Source organism: Aspergillus glaucus (genome assembly GCF_001890805.1).
Source record: "Aspergillus glaucus CBS 516.65 unplaced genomic scaffold ASPGLscaffold_3, whole genome shotgun sequence".
Lineage (NCBI taxonomy): Eukaryota > Fungi > Ascomycota > Eurotiomycetes > Eurotiales > Aspergillaceae > Aspergillus > Aspergillus glaucus.
This window is the reverse complement of record NW_019170455.1, coordinates 1,696,507-1,711,675: the sequence shown is the minus strand read 5'-3', so window position 1 is coordinate 1,711,675 and position 15,169 is coordinate 1,696,507. Positions and strand designations below refer to the sequence as shown.

Below are 15,169 nucleotides of genomic sequence, written 5' to 3'. Positions count from 1 at the left end.
CCAGTGCTCCCTTATTGTTTTCCTAATAGTCGCCATCTTAAAAAGACCGCTGTTGTCCTCACGAGTGCCATAATCCTGCTTGGCAGATTTTGGGGGGGCACCTTGCTCAATCAGTTAGCAAGATTAACTCTAAAAGGTATCCGAATACATACTTGTGGTCAACCCACCGCTTAAACCAATACATGGAGCACACCACTCCGCAGAGAGCAAGAAGACCAAGAATTTAAAAGCTTAATACCATAGCAATTTGTTCAAGGGACCATTCATTGACATTCGCGGGATGGTACTTCATGAGCAAGTTGAAGGTTCCGTGGCAGACATCAGTGCATTTTGCGACGACAGTCGTGGTTGTAGTTATGGTTGTAGCTGTTGCAATTGGTAAAAAGGGAGAAGGTCGTCCCAGGAAAAATTACAGTCAATCATAGAAGCCAATTGAGTTAGTTTGGGGAGTGTAAGAATCTTTCCTGACTCAGGGGTGACCTGTTCAAGGTCATCAAAGGTTTTCAGCTGTCCCAAAAGGTTGAAAGATATAGTATAAAGTGAGTTAAAAAGCAATGGCTAGGAAAGAGAGTTAGCAGTGTTTTTTTTTTTTTTTTTTTTTATGGAGGATAGTAAAAGTTTAACATACTACTGTTCTGGCAGCATCATCAAACATTGGCCAAGTAATTTCTGAATTTGTAATGTGATGGAATGATTTCACAATAGAGTCTGCGACACAGTCAAGCCCTGGGAGCTGCTCGTCTGGAAGCATATCACAGTGCCCGAACTGAGTGATGAGAAGCAATTTGACCAAGGCATGACAGGAATCTGGGAGCTCGAATGCTCTGCGCTCCGCCTGATGTTGCCATTCTTTCACATTCAGGGAGGGATTTCTGCGGTCATGATATGTTGCGAGGCTGAAAAAGTAATTGATTGTGGTCAGCCAGAGTGCGACCCCAGCAGTGATTCCCTTCATGGTTGATCCAGCAAGCTCTCTCATAGTGGGTCCATGTCAGAGCTCGAAGGAACTCCTCAGCTGTTAAGCTTTCTGGCAATGGCTGTCAATGAGAAAAAGGAGCTTGTGAGAGATACTGTAAGCTGTTGTACAGGATGGATCCTGCTTTTGTTAGAGATGAAGGAAGCGCTCCGTGGCTGTGAAGGAAGGATAAAAAAGCCGTTTGGCCAAGACATGGTGTCCCGTTGTCAACTGCACTGAATAACTGGAAATTCTGATTGAGCTGAGCAATCGCCTCGTCATTTGCATTCCCAGAATCCATCATCTTCTCACCTACTCACTGGAGGATACAGTTAGGGTCCATGGCACCCTCTGCGATCCAAGAGTTCGACCGGTTGCTGGATATCATTGTCGCATGCCTGTATGGTATAGATGGCTAGGATTATATGATAAAAACAGCGAGATATCTGAGTTAGAGATGGCGAGATAGGAATTATATCATGAGCGATTCAGAATGATCAAGGGAGCTATCAGAAAAAATTGTATGATTTCATCTGGTGTTTTATTAGTCGCGGTGGCTGTGCGAAAAAATGCGATCTACCTTGCTTGGCCCCCATATTCAACTGAAAAAATTCGAATCCTCTCGCTATGCAAGGCTATGCATATGCTTATTTCCGGGGTGCTTTTTGTCACGGAGCATGGATGCTCGCGAGCTGGATCTGGCACCGGTGTGATTGTGACACAACCTGGCTTCTCTCGTATCGTACCTATGGTTCTAGTTAACTAAGCCTCAGTTCAAGGGCACTCACCTGAGTATCCTTCACAGCATCGTATATCGAGAATGACCTTTAGGGTCTGTCCGGTGATGTAGTAATGCGTCGCTTGGTATATCGCCCCAGCCAGGCTACGTAAACAAGTAAGATCGGTAAGGTAACTAAATAGAGAAACAAGGCCAACTGAGTACGTATACTCAGTTGTTGGTTTAGTACGGACGAGTCAGAATCACCAACTCCCTTCTCTCCGGCACAAACGAAAACAATATCCCCCTCACAACACTCAACTTCGACTTCTCCCTAATTCATATCGAAGCCCCCAAAGAATTCAAATCCCTAGCATCCGCCCTATCAACTAATCGACGATACGACGCAGAGGAGGGCCAACCACTCTGCACGGCCCGCAAACTAGGTGCTCTATTCGAAGATCTCATCCTCTCGACCCCGAAGTTAATTGAATCATTCGGGACACGGGTCTCGCAGATCGTACAGACTCCTGGGATTAATCCCAAGGGTGGCCCCCATCTATGGCCCCTTTGAATAGTTCGTCGGTGCAGATGGAACCACTCTCTGGGCTGCTGCGACGTCTGGCATTCCGGCCATTGGGGTGTATCTTCTATCGTGCCTTTTGGCTCGGGTGTGGGATGCGAAAGAAGCGACCGCGTTGTGGGTGGAATTGGTGAAACAGCGATAGAAGGAGACTCAGGATGTGTACGAGCAGAATCACATCGTCTCCGCATCTGCTATGTTCGTTGCACGCCAAGAGATGTCACGAGAAGATCTAGCACGCTGGGACAAGAGTGCTAGATCCTGGCTGCACAGCGCAGACCGCGCCAAAGTCGTCCAGTGTAACCAATTGAAGGTGATCATCAGAAGCCTTCCGCTTCCGTTAACGGCAGCTTCCTCCACGTATGCGAGTGTTATCAGTGTCTGGAGAGAGGCAATGCTCGGGATGGACGGTCTGCTTTCTGGGAACCCGGTTCTGATATCGAACGGGTCGCTTTTTCTCGCGTTTTCCTCATGGTATTCTTTCCCAGACCTTATAGTGCTGGGTAGCAAGACAACTCATGTCAAGTTTAGCGATAATTTGTTCCCGCCGGGAGGAAGCTGTACTATTGGCCGGGAAATGATCACGGATCAACCTGAAGGGATTCGATGGTGCACTATTAGTCTCCGAGTAGCCTGTCTGCGGTTGCGCGGACTCCAGTTTTGCGAAGTGAAGGCGGGGAATACAGCGTGCGATGGCTGTCTTCAGGTAATGACAAGGACTCGAGATATTGGTTTGGTACATCAGAAAACCACATTCTGGGTTATGTTGATGATCAAGGGAGCATTACCCAGTTCCGGATTCTTTATTCTGTTAACAGCAAGGCCCATGTAGGTGGCCACGGTGCAACTGTATGTACGGAGTACATAGATGGAGGAGATCATGAACTGCCATATTGCTCAGAAGCAAACCCTCCTTCTAACAGCATTTCATTATAGTCTAAATAAGTTGAGCATAATTACAAAAATGAGACTGTAACTAATGCTTATTCTTTCTCTGGATCAGCTCACAAAGACATTATACAGACACGATTGTGGTTTGAGGATGGCTAGTTAATGACATGGGATGACAAAGGACATTGCCAATCGTGACAGTGACGTGACAATAATGGGGCTTTGCGTCTGATAATCATGAAGTTACCAGCTTCCAGTAATCACCATGAGCATCGGTATTGCATTGTCGAAGATGCACTGGTATATCAGCAGTCAAATTCTCCATATCAATTGGGTTCTTGGCTGTGCGTATCTCTTGTTGGATGTCTTCATTCAGACCCGAGCAAATCAGCGCTGTTGGGGAAGATTTCCAGGCTTCGAGGCCCATCCTTTTCGTTTTCCTGATAGTGACTCCGGTGAAAAGCATAGTTATAACGAGTAGCAAGGAAGGAAGGACAATCCATGCCCACCTGACGTCGATCTGGGTTTCCATCATGAACGACGTGCCATTGGCTGCTCCGATGCCTTCAGCAGGAGGAGAAGAGCGACCCGTATAATTCTGAGCAGACCAGTCCAGCTGGCGTACTCGAGTGGTTGCACCATTTGCAAGGCTTCTGAAGACATCCGTCAAATTGCGGCGTAGCATTGGCTGAATGAATTCGCTTGAGCCCCTCATTGGTTCATTCATACCAGCTGTATCACCATAGCAAGTTGTCAGTAAGAGATTGCTTGTTATCATCTTGCTCTCAAGCCAGTATCCAATTTCTCTGGAAACTTCTATGTTGACAATGAAGGCGTGTTGCGTCAGGTCATCTTTCTCGGGCGGTTGAAGATAAAATTGTGTTTCAGGCCCAGCACCATCGAGGGGGGGATTCGGGTCATGCCATGTATCTAATACCGTTTCGTTCAATTTATGCATTCGCACTGCCGCTGAATACGTGTTGACACACCAGTATCAAACACAGTAGTTGGCAATAGCATTGGACACAACGCTGTCTGAAGGAATCCTAATCTCTGTTAAGCCCAAGATCTTGCTTAGGCCATACTCTCGCAGCTTAGCCTGCCTATGCATTTCGAGAGTCGGGGGTGTGGAATTCAACCGAAGAAACACTTGTCCGAAAGAAAAAACGTCCGACATATTGGCCTGCAATCCATTCGGCAATGAATGGAAACATTGGGTTTTGTTTTCCGGTAGGCAAGAAGCGCCGTTTTCACAATGAGAATTGAGTGAACTTGATAAGTCATATCATTCAGAGCATACGGCTAATGATCTGAATACGGGGAAATCACATTCTCCCAATGGGCAAGTCACTGGAATGTTTGGATAAGACGCTGATGAGCTATCTCCCGCCCTGGTGGTTTCTAAACTCTGGAATAGGCTGCTGTAGAGAGCAGCAAGCATACTGCCTATGAGCTGACCTAGAGAAACAGAGACCGATGGTGTGTCTGTATAGGTTTGTCCACGGCCAACAGATGCCGGCAAGTTGATTGGCACGCGAGTATTTCGTACAGCCGACATTTGTTGTACAAAAGGGCCCACCCCGACTGCAAGGATAGTGATTAGACATCCCAGTGATGCCCAATGTCTGTTTGATTAGTTTTGCCTGGTATTGTATTGACAGAGAGACAAACCTCATTCTGACTGCCCATAAAAAGGTCATACAGCCCCATACTCCTCTGCTGGCCGAGTGATACGAGTTGATATTCGACAAGGGTCGATCCCTCATGTTGAAATGAATCCACGCATTTTGACTGAGACAGGCTGCAACTGTTCCCAGCATGAGTGCACTGAAAACCTGAGTAATCCAAGAAAGAACCGAGTTGATTGTAATGCCGTACGGCCAGTTGGGGATTGGCTTTCCGTCGTAGTTGAGCAAAACCCCGATTATACAGATAAGGGCGACGAGACTGCCGATGCACGAGATAACTTCCCAAACCCAATAATTGTTCATAAAACTCAAGAATGGAGATCTGGTTGGTATCGACGGACCCTTGTCGCCCTTGGGAAGTGCTGAGTTCTGCTCTTGATCCCAGTTGGAGCCAGTTTCATCCTCCGTCATGCCGCGATGTGATACCAATTCCATTTCTATTGCTTCTTGTAAATTTTGCTATTCGATAAGTTTGAATTATAGTTCTCACCAGTTGAGGTACATGCCCCTTAAATACCTATCCAGACCACCGAGGCTGTGTCGCCGATGAATCCTTCGCAGCCTTGTGTCTTGTACGGCAGGCTATAGTAACACAATTGCAAACCCCCAAATTTGGTAACAAATGTTCACCGCTTTTTATCCCGCCTGTATAGATGTCACGGTGCCAGTCTGCCATCTATATACGTGACCCACAGGAGATTGAAACAGATAAACCAATGTAGCGGTTAGACTCCGTGTCGGGGAAGTCGGGGAGTCGATTATCCGGACTGCACGAGGCTATAGGCGAGGAATTTAAATTACACTAAAGAGGATGACATTGATATCTATCGACACCATAGACGATAGAATGAGTACTTGGCTATCTAAAGCGCGCGCGCTTGTGTGTGTGTGTGTGTGTGTGTGTGTCCCTCTATTTTACGTCGAGGTTCGGGTCTTTCCACGCATCCTTGGAGCCCTGGTCCTGGTGCGGCATACGACGGGCAGATCGGAACTGGCTGGCAACCCCATGGATGTGCTGCTGCTTTGCGGCCCTCTCTGCAGTGATAGAAGTGGGATGGCTCCTTTCTGCGGCCGCATGAGCATGTCAGCAGGGTATCCTAGTGTTTAAAGCGCTCATGGTACTCTGCAAAGTCACCATAGCCGCTTCTGGCAGCTAGGAGGCGGCCCAGGGCTGCTCGTATAAGGAGCAGCTCGGGGGGGGGGAGCGTTTCTCTATGCTTATCCCAAGGTCCTTGTACCGTTTGGAGGCTTTATCTAACCAGTAGTGGGCAAAAACTCGCCAGTGTATCCTCTGGGCTGCCCGCTTGGCGGCAGCTATTGAGGCAGGTGGTGGGGGGTGCATTAGGTGACCATGACAGCATATCTTGGCTTCTTTGTCAACTTCTTCATTGCCTTCAATGCCTGCATGGCCAGGGACCCATTTCATTTTCACCTGCACCCTGCCTGGATGTATGCCGGGTGCTCTAGGGAGGTGTGGCCATGCCTGGGCAGCTTCTTGGAACTACTTGAAAATCGATTGGCTTGACCCTGTGGGCTGGCTCTGGAGTTGTTGCACTATTTTCCGTATGCTGGGTCGCCGCTTGGGGATTTGTTGAGGGGGCTTGGTTCTTTGGGTGAGTACTCTCCTCTTTTTGTCTTGACGCTGTCCAAGCTGACCGGATTAGTTGATATTCCCTGTATGGATCCGATACGTATCATTTATGGACGATTATTGGGTATGTCGAGTACATCCTGGCAACCCGGGGCCTCGCCTTCGCGCGACAGCATTGGAAGTCAGTCTCTAGGGGCTTGGAAGCGACATTTCAATACATCGACAACAAAACCGGCCTTATGAAAAGCACAAAAACCCTGGACTGGGGCCGCGTCGGCCAGGGAGGCCAAAACACCGCAGTGAACGCCCTCCTCTATCACGCAATGAACCTCATGGCGCAACTATCCGGTGTCCTCGAAGCCGACCAAGACAAAGCAAACATCTGGACCACCATGGCCGAAAAGCTCAAAATCTCCGTAAACAAGCTCCTCTACGACGAGCAACAAGGAATGTTCTACGACAACACCACATCCGCCGGCCATGCCCTCTACCCGCAAGATGAAAACGTCGCAGCAATAAATTTCAACCTCACAACCTCGCACAATCAATCTCTAACAATCGCAGAGAACCTCTAGCGACGACTAACCAAGTACGGAGCTCCATCTCCTGAGTACTGGGCCGGTGTATTTTTTACTGGCTAATGTGGTTGGCCTCCGCGCTACTGCGCTAGATGTCCCCAGTAAAGATGGTGATTGGGTGTTTCAGCCTTCTGTCCAGGGGTCGGAGTTGATGTGGGCGAGGGGCGGATTTAACACGAGTCATGGGGGTTTCGGAGCTAAGTGGGAGATTGGAGAAGACGATAGCTTTTCTGCTGAAATGCTCGTTTCTGATAGGTTGCAAGGCACAGTTTATGCTCCAATGATGGGTAATCAGCGTGCGAATATCACGATTAACGGAAGGCCATATATAGATTCGAATATATTTAACGGATTTATGCGATATCCGGGCGTTGGCGGTGGATCTCATATTGTCAAAGTAGCGTGAATAGTTAAATATATCTCTAGCTTGTGTATAGGGACCTCGGCAGTTATTACTATTGCACGTCACAATAAGATTGTGGGGCTACGGAGATTGGCGGCCGGAGATAAGGAATCCCCGAATTCTCTGCAAATACCTCAAATTTTGTTGACCATGTTAGCTACAGGTCAAAGCCAATGGATAATTACATTGTATATTACAGGTATAACTTTTTATATAGCATTCCCGATACGATAAATGTATACCATACACCTAGAAATTCTTCAGATGCTATCCCACTTACACTCCGACTATCCACGGATCGGGATTAGCTCGCCACTCCAACCAACTTAGCACCGGAGATTCCCCCGGGTTTAAAACTCAACTCCAACTCACGACGACCTTATATTCCGTGGTTCGTTGCCGATTATACATCTTTATTTCTTTAAGTTGCCTCTACTTTCTTCTGCTCTCATCTTTCTCAACCACACTCTCCTACCATAAACCCAATTCAATTGTCCATAAACCGCACGCCAAAATGATTCCCCTAATAATCAACAACACCGACACCCTCCACCCCTCCTCCACAAACCAAACCACCACCTACCAAGGCGCCACCCCCTCCTACACCCTCTCCGCCATCTCCTCCTCCGCCGCTGCCTTCCCCTCCTGGTCACGCACCGCGCCCTCCCACCGCCGCGACCTGTTGCGCGCCGTCGCAAAACTCCTCCACGAGCGCAGCGATGAGCTCTGCGCGACGATGATGGCGGAAATGCACGCGCCAGAGCTCTGGGCGAGAGCGAATGTGCAGTTTGGTATTGATTTGCTGGAGGAAACGGCGGGGTTGATTTCGGATGCAATGATTGGGGGGATTCCCGTGTCGCAGGGGGAGAGTTATGCGATGGTGTTTAAGGAGTCGATGGGGGTTGTGCTGGGGATTGCGCCGTGGAATGCGCCGGTGATACTGGGGTTGAGGGCTGTTGTGGCGCCGTTGGCTGCGGGCAACACCGTTCTTTTTAGGGTATGTTCCCCTTCCCCTGTTGTCGCATTCGTATTGCAAGCTAACAAAGGACAGGGCTCCGATCTAAGTCCCAAATCGCACTACCTCCTCGCCAGCCTCTTCCGCGACGCAGGCTTCCCACCCGGCGTGCTGAACTTCCTCCTCAACCGCCCCGAAGATGCGCCCGAGCTCTACGAACTCACAATCAACCACCCGTCCGTGCGCAAATGCAACTTCACCGGTTCCACGCAGGTCGGCCGGATCATCGCCTCCAAAGCCGCCTACGCACTTAAACCGGTTCTCCTCGAATTGGGTGGAAAGAACTTCGCGCTTGTTCTTGATGACGCGCGGATCGAAGATGCTGCCGAGGAGATTGTAAAAGCCGCGTTCTTGAATAACGGGCAGATCTGCATGTCTACGGATCTAGTCTACGTGACTGAAGCTACCGCGCCGAAACTCGAGGCTGCCCTGCTCGACCGCTTGAATAAGATGACGGATAAACCACGCCTCATATCCTGCACCAGTAAATCGAAACTGACATCGCTTCTCGAAGACGCGCGCATCAACGGTGCAATAATCCACCATCCCCCGTCCTTCCCTTCTCCTACCGAAGACCTCAACGACACCACCTTCCCCCCAACCCTCTTCACAAACCTCACCCCCTCCTCCACATTCCACACCACCGAGTCCTTCGGCCCCCTCCTCGGCATCGTCCGCACCCCCGACCTCACCGCAGCAATGGACCTAATCACAACGTCAACCTACGGCCTCTCTGCATCAATCTTCACATCCTCGCATTTCACGGCGCTGAAACTTGCTGAGAAAATGAGGGTTGGCGCTGTGCATGTGAACGGGATGACGGTACATGATGAGCCGACGTTGCCGCATGGGGGGGTTGGTGAGAGTGGGTATGGGCGGTTTGGTGGGAAGTGGGGTGTGGATGAGTTTTTGGAGGTTAGGACTGTTATGCTGAATCCGTGATTTTTTTTCCCCTAGGTATCTAGATTGATTGGTTTTGCGAGTATAAAAATATAGTGGTCAATTTATTGGTTTGTGTATTTGAATGTTTATTTGCAGATGTAGGGCTTTTATGCATTGGTATCTTTTACAGTGCTTTGTAAAGTACGTAGTAATTATATAATTACGCTGTAGTTCAAAACAAACTTAAGATCCTTAACAACCGGCCGGATGGTGTAGTTGGTTATCACGTATCGTTAACAGTTCCACAACTGATTCCGATAAGGTCCTGGGATCGAGCCCCAGTCTGGTCATCTTTTTTGACTTTTTGTTATTTTTTTCTTTTTTTTTTTTTTTTTTTTTTCTCTCTACTTAAAACCAATATTTAGCTTAATATAGTTGGCTTAACGTCAACACTACTCATATCCGAACAGGAGGATATAAGAAACGACCCGAAATTCACATTCATTACCCATAACTTCAAAACTTAAAAATCGAGATAATCCTCAGCGCCAAACTAAAACTATCAATCAATCAATCACCAAAAACCATAAATCAAATAAAACCCATCAATCGCATCGCATCGCAGAACGAAATAAATCCATGCGGATATTTCCATGATCCTTCCGTCCCATTTTCCAAACCAACCAGACCAAACGAAAACAGACCAGACCCAGATCCGCCCAAAAACGATGAAAACGAAAAAGAAATTGCGTGGCGTCATAAAGCCGCGAAGCGCGGCTGGACGAGTTACAGTTGCAGTAATTGCACTGGCAACGGTAGTCATACAAGAACATGACACGTGATAATAGTACAGGTGTAAAGAAAGACGAAACGACATAGCCCTGGGGATATCATAACGAAAGAAATGAACAAAAGAGAGAGAAGGTAGAGGTTGAGGTTGATGGAGGAGATCACTTTAGATCAGCCCAGATGGTGCTGAGCCATCCAGAGCCCTCAGACTGCATGGTCACCGGCCACTGGTCGCTATCGCAGCCTTCTAGGAAAGCAAGGACGTCGTCACCGCCGAGGTTCGTCGATGGAAGACTGCTTGGTACACCATCGGCGCCGTCGACGGTCATCGGGGGCGATGCTGCGGCAGCGGCTGTTGCGGTGGGATGGTTGACTGACCCCGGCGGAGGGAGCAAAGGAAGGCTATGCGGGGCGGCTGCGTTGATCGGAGGCAATGACTGAGAATACGGGGCTTGCCGCGACGGAAGCCACGAGTTCAAAGGCTGCAGTCGGTTACCCGGACCCGGAGGACCGGGGGTGTATTGTTGAGGTGGCGATTGCACAGCAGGCCCCAGAGATGGGAGGTTCGAGGATGTAGTGTTAAAGATAGGCCCGTCTGGAGTAGGGTGGTGATGGTGAGGGTGGTGTTGCAGTGATGGCAGGGAGTAAGGAGATTGCGATTGGAGAGGACGACCGGGTGGCAAAGGAAGACTAGGACGACGTTCTTTATCCGAGACTGGTAGCGGCAGAGGACTGTTGTTGATTGGAATCCACGATTCGCGACGCCCGCTAGCCCCATCGAGAGGCATATCCGTCATCAAGGTCTCGCCTGTTGGACTCCGGACTGCTGCATTGCTGCCGGTATCACTAGCGTTGGTTGCCCGGTCACTGGCGGCGGCGATATTGTTGATGGTGCCATCATCCTCATCAGGCAAACGGTCCTCAACGCTACCGAAATCAGCGAGCACCTTCTCGAGAAGCCTGAAGTCCTCGCCCCCACGAGTGCCGTTGGTCTGCGCCTCCATCGCGTCAGAAAGCACATCGTACTTGCTTCGAGACAACCGACGCATGTCCTTCTTCACCTTGGTGAAATAGCTATGCATTCGATGCACAGCCCGGAACCATCCACGAGCCATCTTCAAACGCAACCGCATCTCACGCAGGATATCAAGACCCTTGCGCGCCTGCACCTGGCCCTGGTGATCGGAAACAGCAGCACCGGGCTTCGGCCCAAGCATACCTTCAGGGTCCATGTGTGGAAAGTGTGCCGCGTAGATACCAAGCAAAGCCGCATTGTAGACAGCAAAACCCACCAACGGATTTTCCACAAGCATTCCACGTTCCGCGCAAGTCAAGACGAGATCCATCATTTGTCGACCTGCCTTGAACAATTCCCGAGCACTATCTCGGAAGAAGCTATCAGGTGTACCGGTCTTTTCAGAGAAGGGCGGTTCATCAAGCGGCCCGACCGGCTCATTGCACCGCATCGGGAGGAAGGGCAGGTTGGCCCTGTGTAGTACAATAACCGAGAGGAAGAAAACCACGTGCATCACCATATATGATGCCAGGGTATTCTTGTACATGATATGGGTATCCGTATTTCGCGGGGAATATTGTAGATTCCGTGAAAGACTGTCCTGAAACTCATTCAGCATCAGACGCAGCTTCGCAAACCGCGAATCAGGATGCCATGGAGGATATTGCTCCGCCCTATGACCGTCAGCTTGTGCAAAAAAAAAAATACTAGGGTATGTGCGTACCGTCGTCCCGAACACGACCACTTGGCAATACTCCCCCAGACACGAGTAATCCGAATAACCCGGCTCAAAACCGACTCTTCGGCGCCAATCTCCCATCGGTCAATTTCCTCCTCAGTGGAATCCTTCCTCCGCGAAATTGGCGACCACGCCATAGCGTCCGAAGCGCCGTTGGTCTGCAGCTTCTCATCGCCCAATCCCCCCAGACTCTGACGGATACTAGGGATCTGCACGCCTTGGGCACCAAAGCTTTGGGGTCGTCGCATGACAGGCTCGTTGAGTCGGGATGTCCGAACACGCTCGCCGAAAGCGAATGCGTTGTCACTCGGAAGCTGGATTCCGAGCTTCTTGGCCCGGATCATGCGAGGCCGGTACTTACCGCTACTCAGGCAACGGTCTAGAGTAAAGCATGCCCAGAACGTGCGGCGCTTCGTCTCCTGGGCAATGACGTCGTCCGATGTTTGTTCCTTGGGGTCGGTTCTGAAGCCGCCGGGGGAGCGCGGGCCGTCGCGTGCAGGGAGTTCGTTTTCGAGTTCAAACGGTAGCCCCATGGCCTGTGACATACGGATTGCCATGCCCACGTACAACCACGCACTCTTTCCCCGGCACATGCTCCACTCGTGTAGGGCAAGCATCAACAACGCTTGCACGCGGGTAAGATCGGGAGCGGCAAGATTGACGCCATCGGGACCGGCCAGCCGGCTGCGCAGCGCATTTGCGTATAATTCGGAAGCGACAAAAGGATTGGACGGATTCCCAGCAGACGATGGGGAATGGTAGACGACCAACTGAGGGTGAAACCGAGCCGTCAAAGCCAGCACCCCGAGTGGTATCAGCGGGTTCAATTCGGGTTTCGGAAGCGGAGGACTTTGCGAGTGATCTCGATTACCATCCTGCGGCGTACTGTTCGAAAGGGGTGAAGTCTGCGAATGATGTGACAATTGCCGAATCTGCCCCAAAAACGTAGCCGGATGAAGGAACGGAAGAAGAGTCGCATAGTGTGATTGGAAGAGATCGAACACAGCCTCCCAGACCTTGACGGTCAAAATCGACGAATCTAGGGCATCAAGAGCGGATTTCGAGGCATCTTTGACGGCTGACGAAACCGATTTTCGCGGACGCTGTCGTTTCGGACCATCCGGGTCACCATTGATCTCTCCCTCCAACAAAGTACCATGGTCTCGCTTGGTCGCAGCAGCACCACCAATGCTGATAGCCGGGGCAGGATAGACGCAATCTCGACCGGAGGATTCACAGGCGCGACAGGTAGTATCGATACCAGCGTTGACGCATTTGATCTTGCTCCGACGACATCGGGCGCAAGCTATACTGGATCGCATGGTGTGTGTAAATGTATTCGTAGATAGGTAGGTAGGTGGTCGAGAGACCGGGCCCTTCACTCGGGCGACAATCAAGTATGCTTTTGTTTCCCCTGCGTCACCCCAGCGTTGCTTTTTCCGGATTCCGTTATATTTCTTTTGCTTCTTGCCGTGAGTCGATGCGCAGACGGATTCGGGTAGTCGCACGGGTTTGGAACAACAGTCGCTCGCCCGAGAAAAATGGAGATGCACGGCGAACCGAAAAGTGAATCTGAGTCCGCGTCAGTATGGCATATTTAGCCGACGGCCGATGGACCTACCGTAGTCTACCACACAGGTTACAGATATGATGAAGTAACAGGTAGAGAGTAGAGGACAGAGGAGAGGAGAGGAGAGAGGAGAGGAGAGAGGAGAAAAAGGAGATTGGGTAACAGAAGAATTGAAAAGGACGAGAAAGAGAAGAGAAAAAACAGAAGAGGCTGAGACCGAGGAATCCACGTGCGGAAGAAGCGGAGTGTGGGGGAAGAGCAAGAGGAAAAGTCGGGGCAGCGGGCGGCAATCCAGAAGGGGAAGCACTATGTACTAGGTATGTTGTATGCTGTACGCTGTACGGGCACTATGAAAGGAATATAAATGAGATGACCGGTTCCGAACATAACAAGGATCAAATATAAGCAGAAACATAAACGAACAGCCAAAAAAGAGCAGATCCGTAAAAAGTGCGGAGGGCGTATCGTACGGTATTGCCGGGTTGGGGTAACAGTAATTTACCATACTTGTACGGTACCGAAGCAAGGACGCCGAACGGACCCGATTCCGACCGGTTCACGGAATGTACGGCTCGGTAAGTATTCTCTGCTCTGTACGGAGTAGAGAATACTTCTATTCAAGAGACTCTGCTATGTATATAATAGCTGACGATTCTATAGTCTACCAGTTATAGGTACAGCATATTTACAGATATCTACAGATATCTACAGAGTAAACATAGTATCCCCCAGTGCAGTTCCTCTTAGGTAACACTCGCTCATTTCCGGCCCTTTGTCGTTGGATTCCGGCGCATTGTCGGTACACCTTTTATCCCAGTCCAGTTTCCCATTCTCGTATTCCTGTTTGCTTTGCCGATCGACTTGTCACTTGACCTGTGGTCCGGGGGCTGTCCGGGGTAGATTTTGCCATCCGTCCGCTGCCAAGATTGGGCCTTCATCAGCCGAGTCTCCTTCCTCTCCTCTATAGGTACATGCGAAGTACCCCAGTACAGTACTTGGATGGAAGAGGGGGCCTCGGTACGCCTATTCCAGCAGCTTACTCCGTGCGATTGATTCCCCTGCATCGTTCGGGGTCCCCGCGGGGAAAGATAGATCGATCGGTAACTTCTCCATACATACGCCAGGTGTGCTGCCACTGATGTCATGTCTACAAGCGGTAATCCTAAGCACCTTGCCTCCCCTAGCACTATGGAGTAATAATGTATACAAGCACTCACACACCTAACGGTGTATGAGTACTTGTACATAACCCGGAATACCCAGACCGGCAACTCCCCGCGCCCTTCTTAGCCGGTCGTCCCGTACAGTCGCCGTCGCCGCTTGTTCGTTCGGGCCCGTCCGCCCATCATGATTGGTTTCCCCAGAGAGACCCTCCCAAATCCCGAGGCCCAGTGACCCGAACCCCGCAATTTCCCAATCGGACAATGCCCGACACACATGTCCCCCGTACAAGTTCTCCGTACGGGGGACATGTGTGTATTGCCGTACACTTGTGATGTACTGGTCGACGGGAGGGGATTAGGCGAGGTACATGCGAAAGTATATATAATACATGGAGCCAGACACAGACCCTGGACGAAACCGGGGTAAATGTCTGTACGTAATAAAACGGGATGGGAGAGTTCTTGGCATCGCTTGTCGTATAATTAACTGCTCCCGTCGTCGGATATTAAGCGAGCAGTCGTCTTTTCTTTTCTCCATACCGTCTCTGTACTCCATACAGAATACCAGTACAGCGTCCTAGCACAGTGT

The 15,169-nt window shown here is 50.1% G+C and overlaps 7 protein-coding genes and 1 non-coding gene across 8 annotated transcripts; 4 read left to right on the top strand and 4 right to left on the bottom strand.

The window, feature by feature from the left end:
* Window positions 1-126: 126 nt before the first annotated feature.
* ASPGLDRAFT_1036631 (uncharacterized protein) lies at window positions 127-1,303 on the bottom strand. Its single transcript, XM_022539449.1, has 3 exons — window positions 1,276-1,303; window positions 629-1,096; window positions 127-558 (listed from the first exon to the last, which is right to left on the bottom strand). Exons 2-3 carry the CDS (start codon window positions 977-979, stop codon window positions 355-357), a joined length of 555 nt encoding a protein of 184 aa, XP_022404855.1. The 5' UTR covers window positions 980-1,096; window positions 1,276-1,303; the 3' UTR covers window positions 127-354.
* A 1,263-nt stretch (window positions 1,304-2,566) lies between these two features.
* Window positions 2,567-3,235, top strand: ASPGLDRAFT_1036599 (uncharacterized protein). The gene is made up of 2 exons (XM_022539447.1): window positions 2,567-2,730; window positions 2,788-3,235. The coding sequence occupies exons 1-2, from the start codon at window positions 2,651-2,653 to the stop codon at window positions 3,086-3,088; spliced, it is 381 nt and encodes a 126-aa protein (XP_022404854.1). The 5' UTR covers window positions 2,567-2,650; the 3' UTR covers window positions 3,089-3,235.
* Window positions 3,236-4,355, bottom strand: ASPGLDRAFT_1036604 (uncharacterized protein). The gene has a single exon (XM_022539448.1). It carries the CDS (start codon window positions 4,103-4,105, stop codon window positions 3,383-3,385), a length of 723 nt encoding a protein of 240 aa, XP_022404853.1. The 5' UTR covers window positions 4,106-4,355; the 3' UTR covers window positions 3,236-3,382.
* Window positions 4,356-6,691: 2,336 nt separating this feature from the next.
* ASPGLDRAFT_43312 (uncharacterized protein) lies at window positions 6,692-7,357 on the top strand (the record flags this gene model as incomplete). The annotated part of the gene is made up of 1 exon (XM_022545788.1): window positions 6,692-7,357. A coding segment is annotated over exon 1 (245 nt), but the record flags the coding sequence as incomplete, so codon positions are not given.
* A 429-nt stretch (window positions 7,358-7,786) lies between these two features.
* Window positions 7,787-9,477, top strand: ASPGLDRAFT_165058 (putative aldehyde dehydrogenase). The gene is made up of 2 exons (XM_022542591.1): window positions 7,787-8,404; window positions 8,459-9,477. Exons 1-2 carry the CDS (start codon window positions 7,922-7,924, stop codon window positions 9,362-9,364), a joined length of 1,389 nt encoding a protein of 462 aa, XP_022404851.1. The 5' UTR covers window positions 7,787-7,921; the 3' UTR covers window positions 9,365-9,477.
* An 88-nt stretch (window positions 9,478-9,565) lies between these two features.
* On the top strand, window positions 9,566-9,654 carry ASPGLDRAFT_t30. Its single transcript has one exon. It is a non-coding gene; the product is annotated as a tRNA-Val (tRNA).
* Window positions 9,655-10,254: 600 nt separating this feature from the next.
* On the bottom strand, window positions 10,255-13,169 carry ASPGLDRAFT_32614 (putative C6 transcription factor; the record flags this gene model as incomplete). Its single annotated transcript, XM_022544203.1, has 2 exons — window positions 10,255-11,782; window positions 11,833-13,169. The coding sequence occupies 2 exons, from the start codon at window positions 13,167-13,169 to the stop codon at window positions 10,255-10,257; spliced, it is 2,865 nt and encodes a 954-aa protein (XP_022404850.1).
* Window positions 13,170-13,985: 816 nt separating this feature from the next.
* ASPGLDRAFT_1036335 (uncharacterized protein) lies at window positions 13,986-14,799 on the bottom strand. The gene has a single exon (XM_022539446.1). It carries the CDS (start codon window positions 14,662-14,664, stop codon window positions 14,176-14,178), a length of 489 nt encoding a protein of 162 aa, XP_022404849.1. The 5' UTR covers window positions 14,665-14,799; the 3' UTR covers window positions 13,986-14,175.
* Window positions 14,800-15,169: the final 370 nt, after the last annotated feature.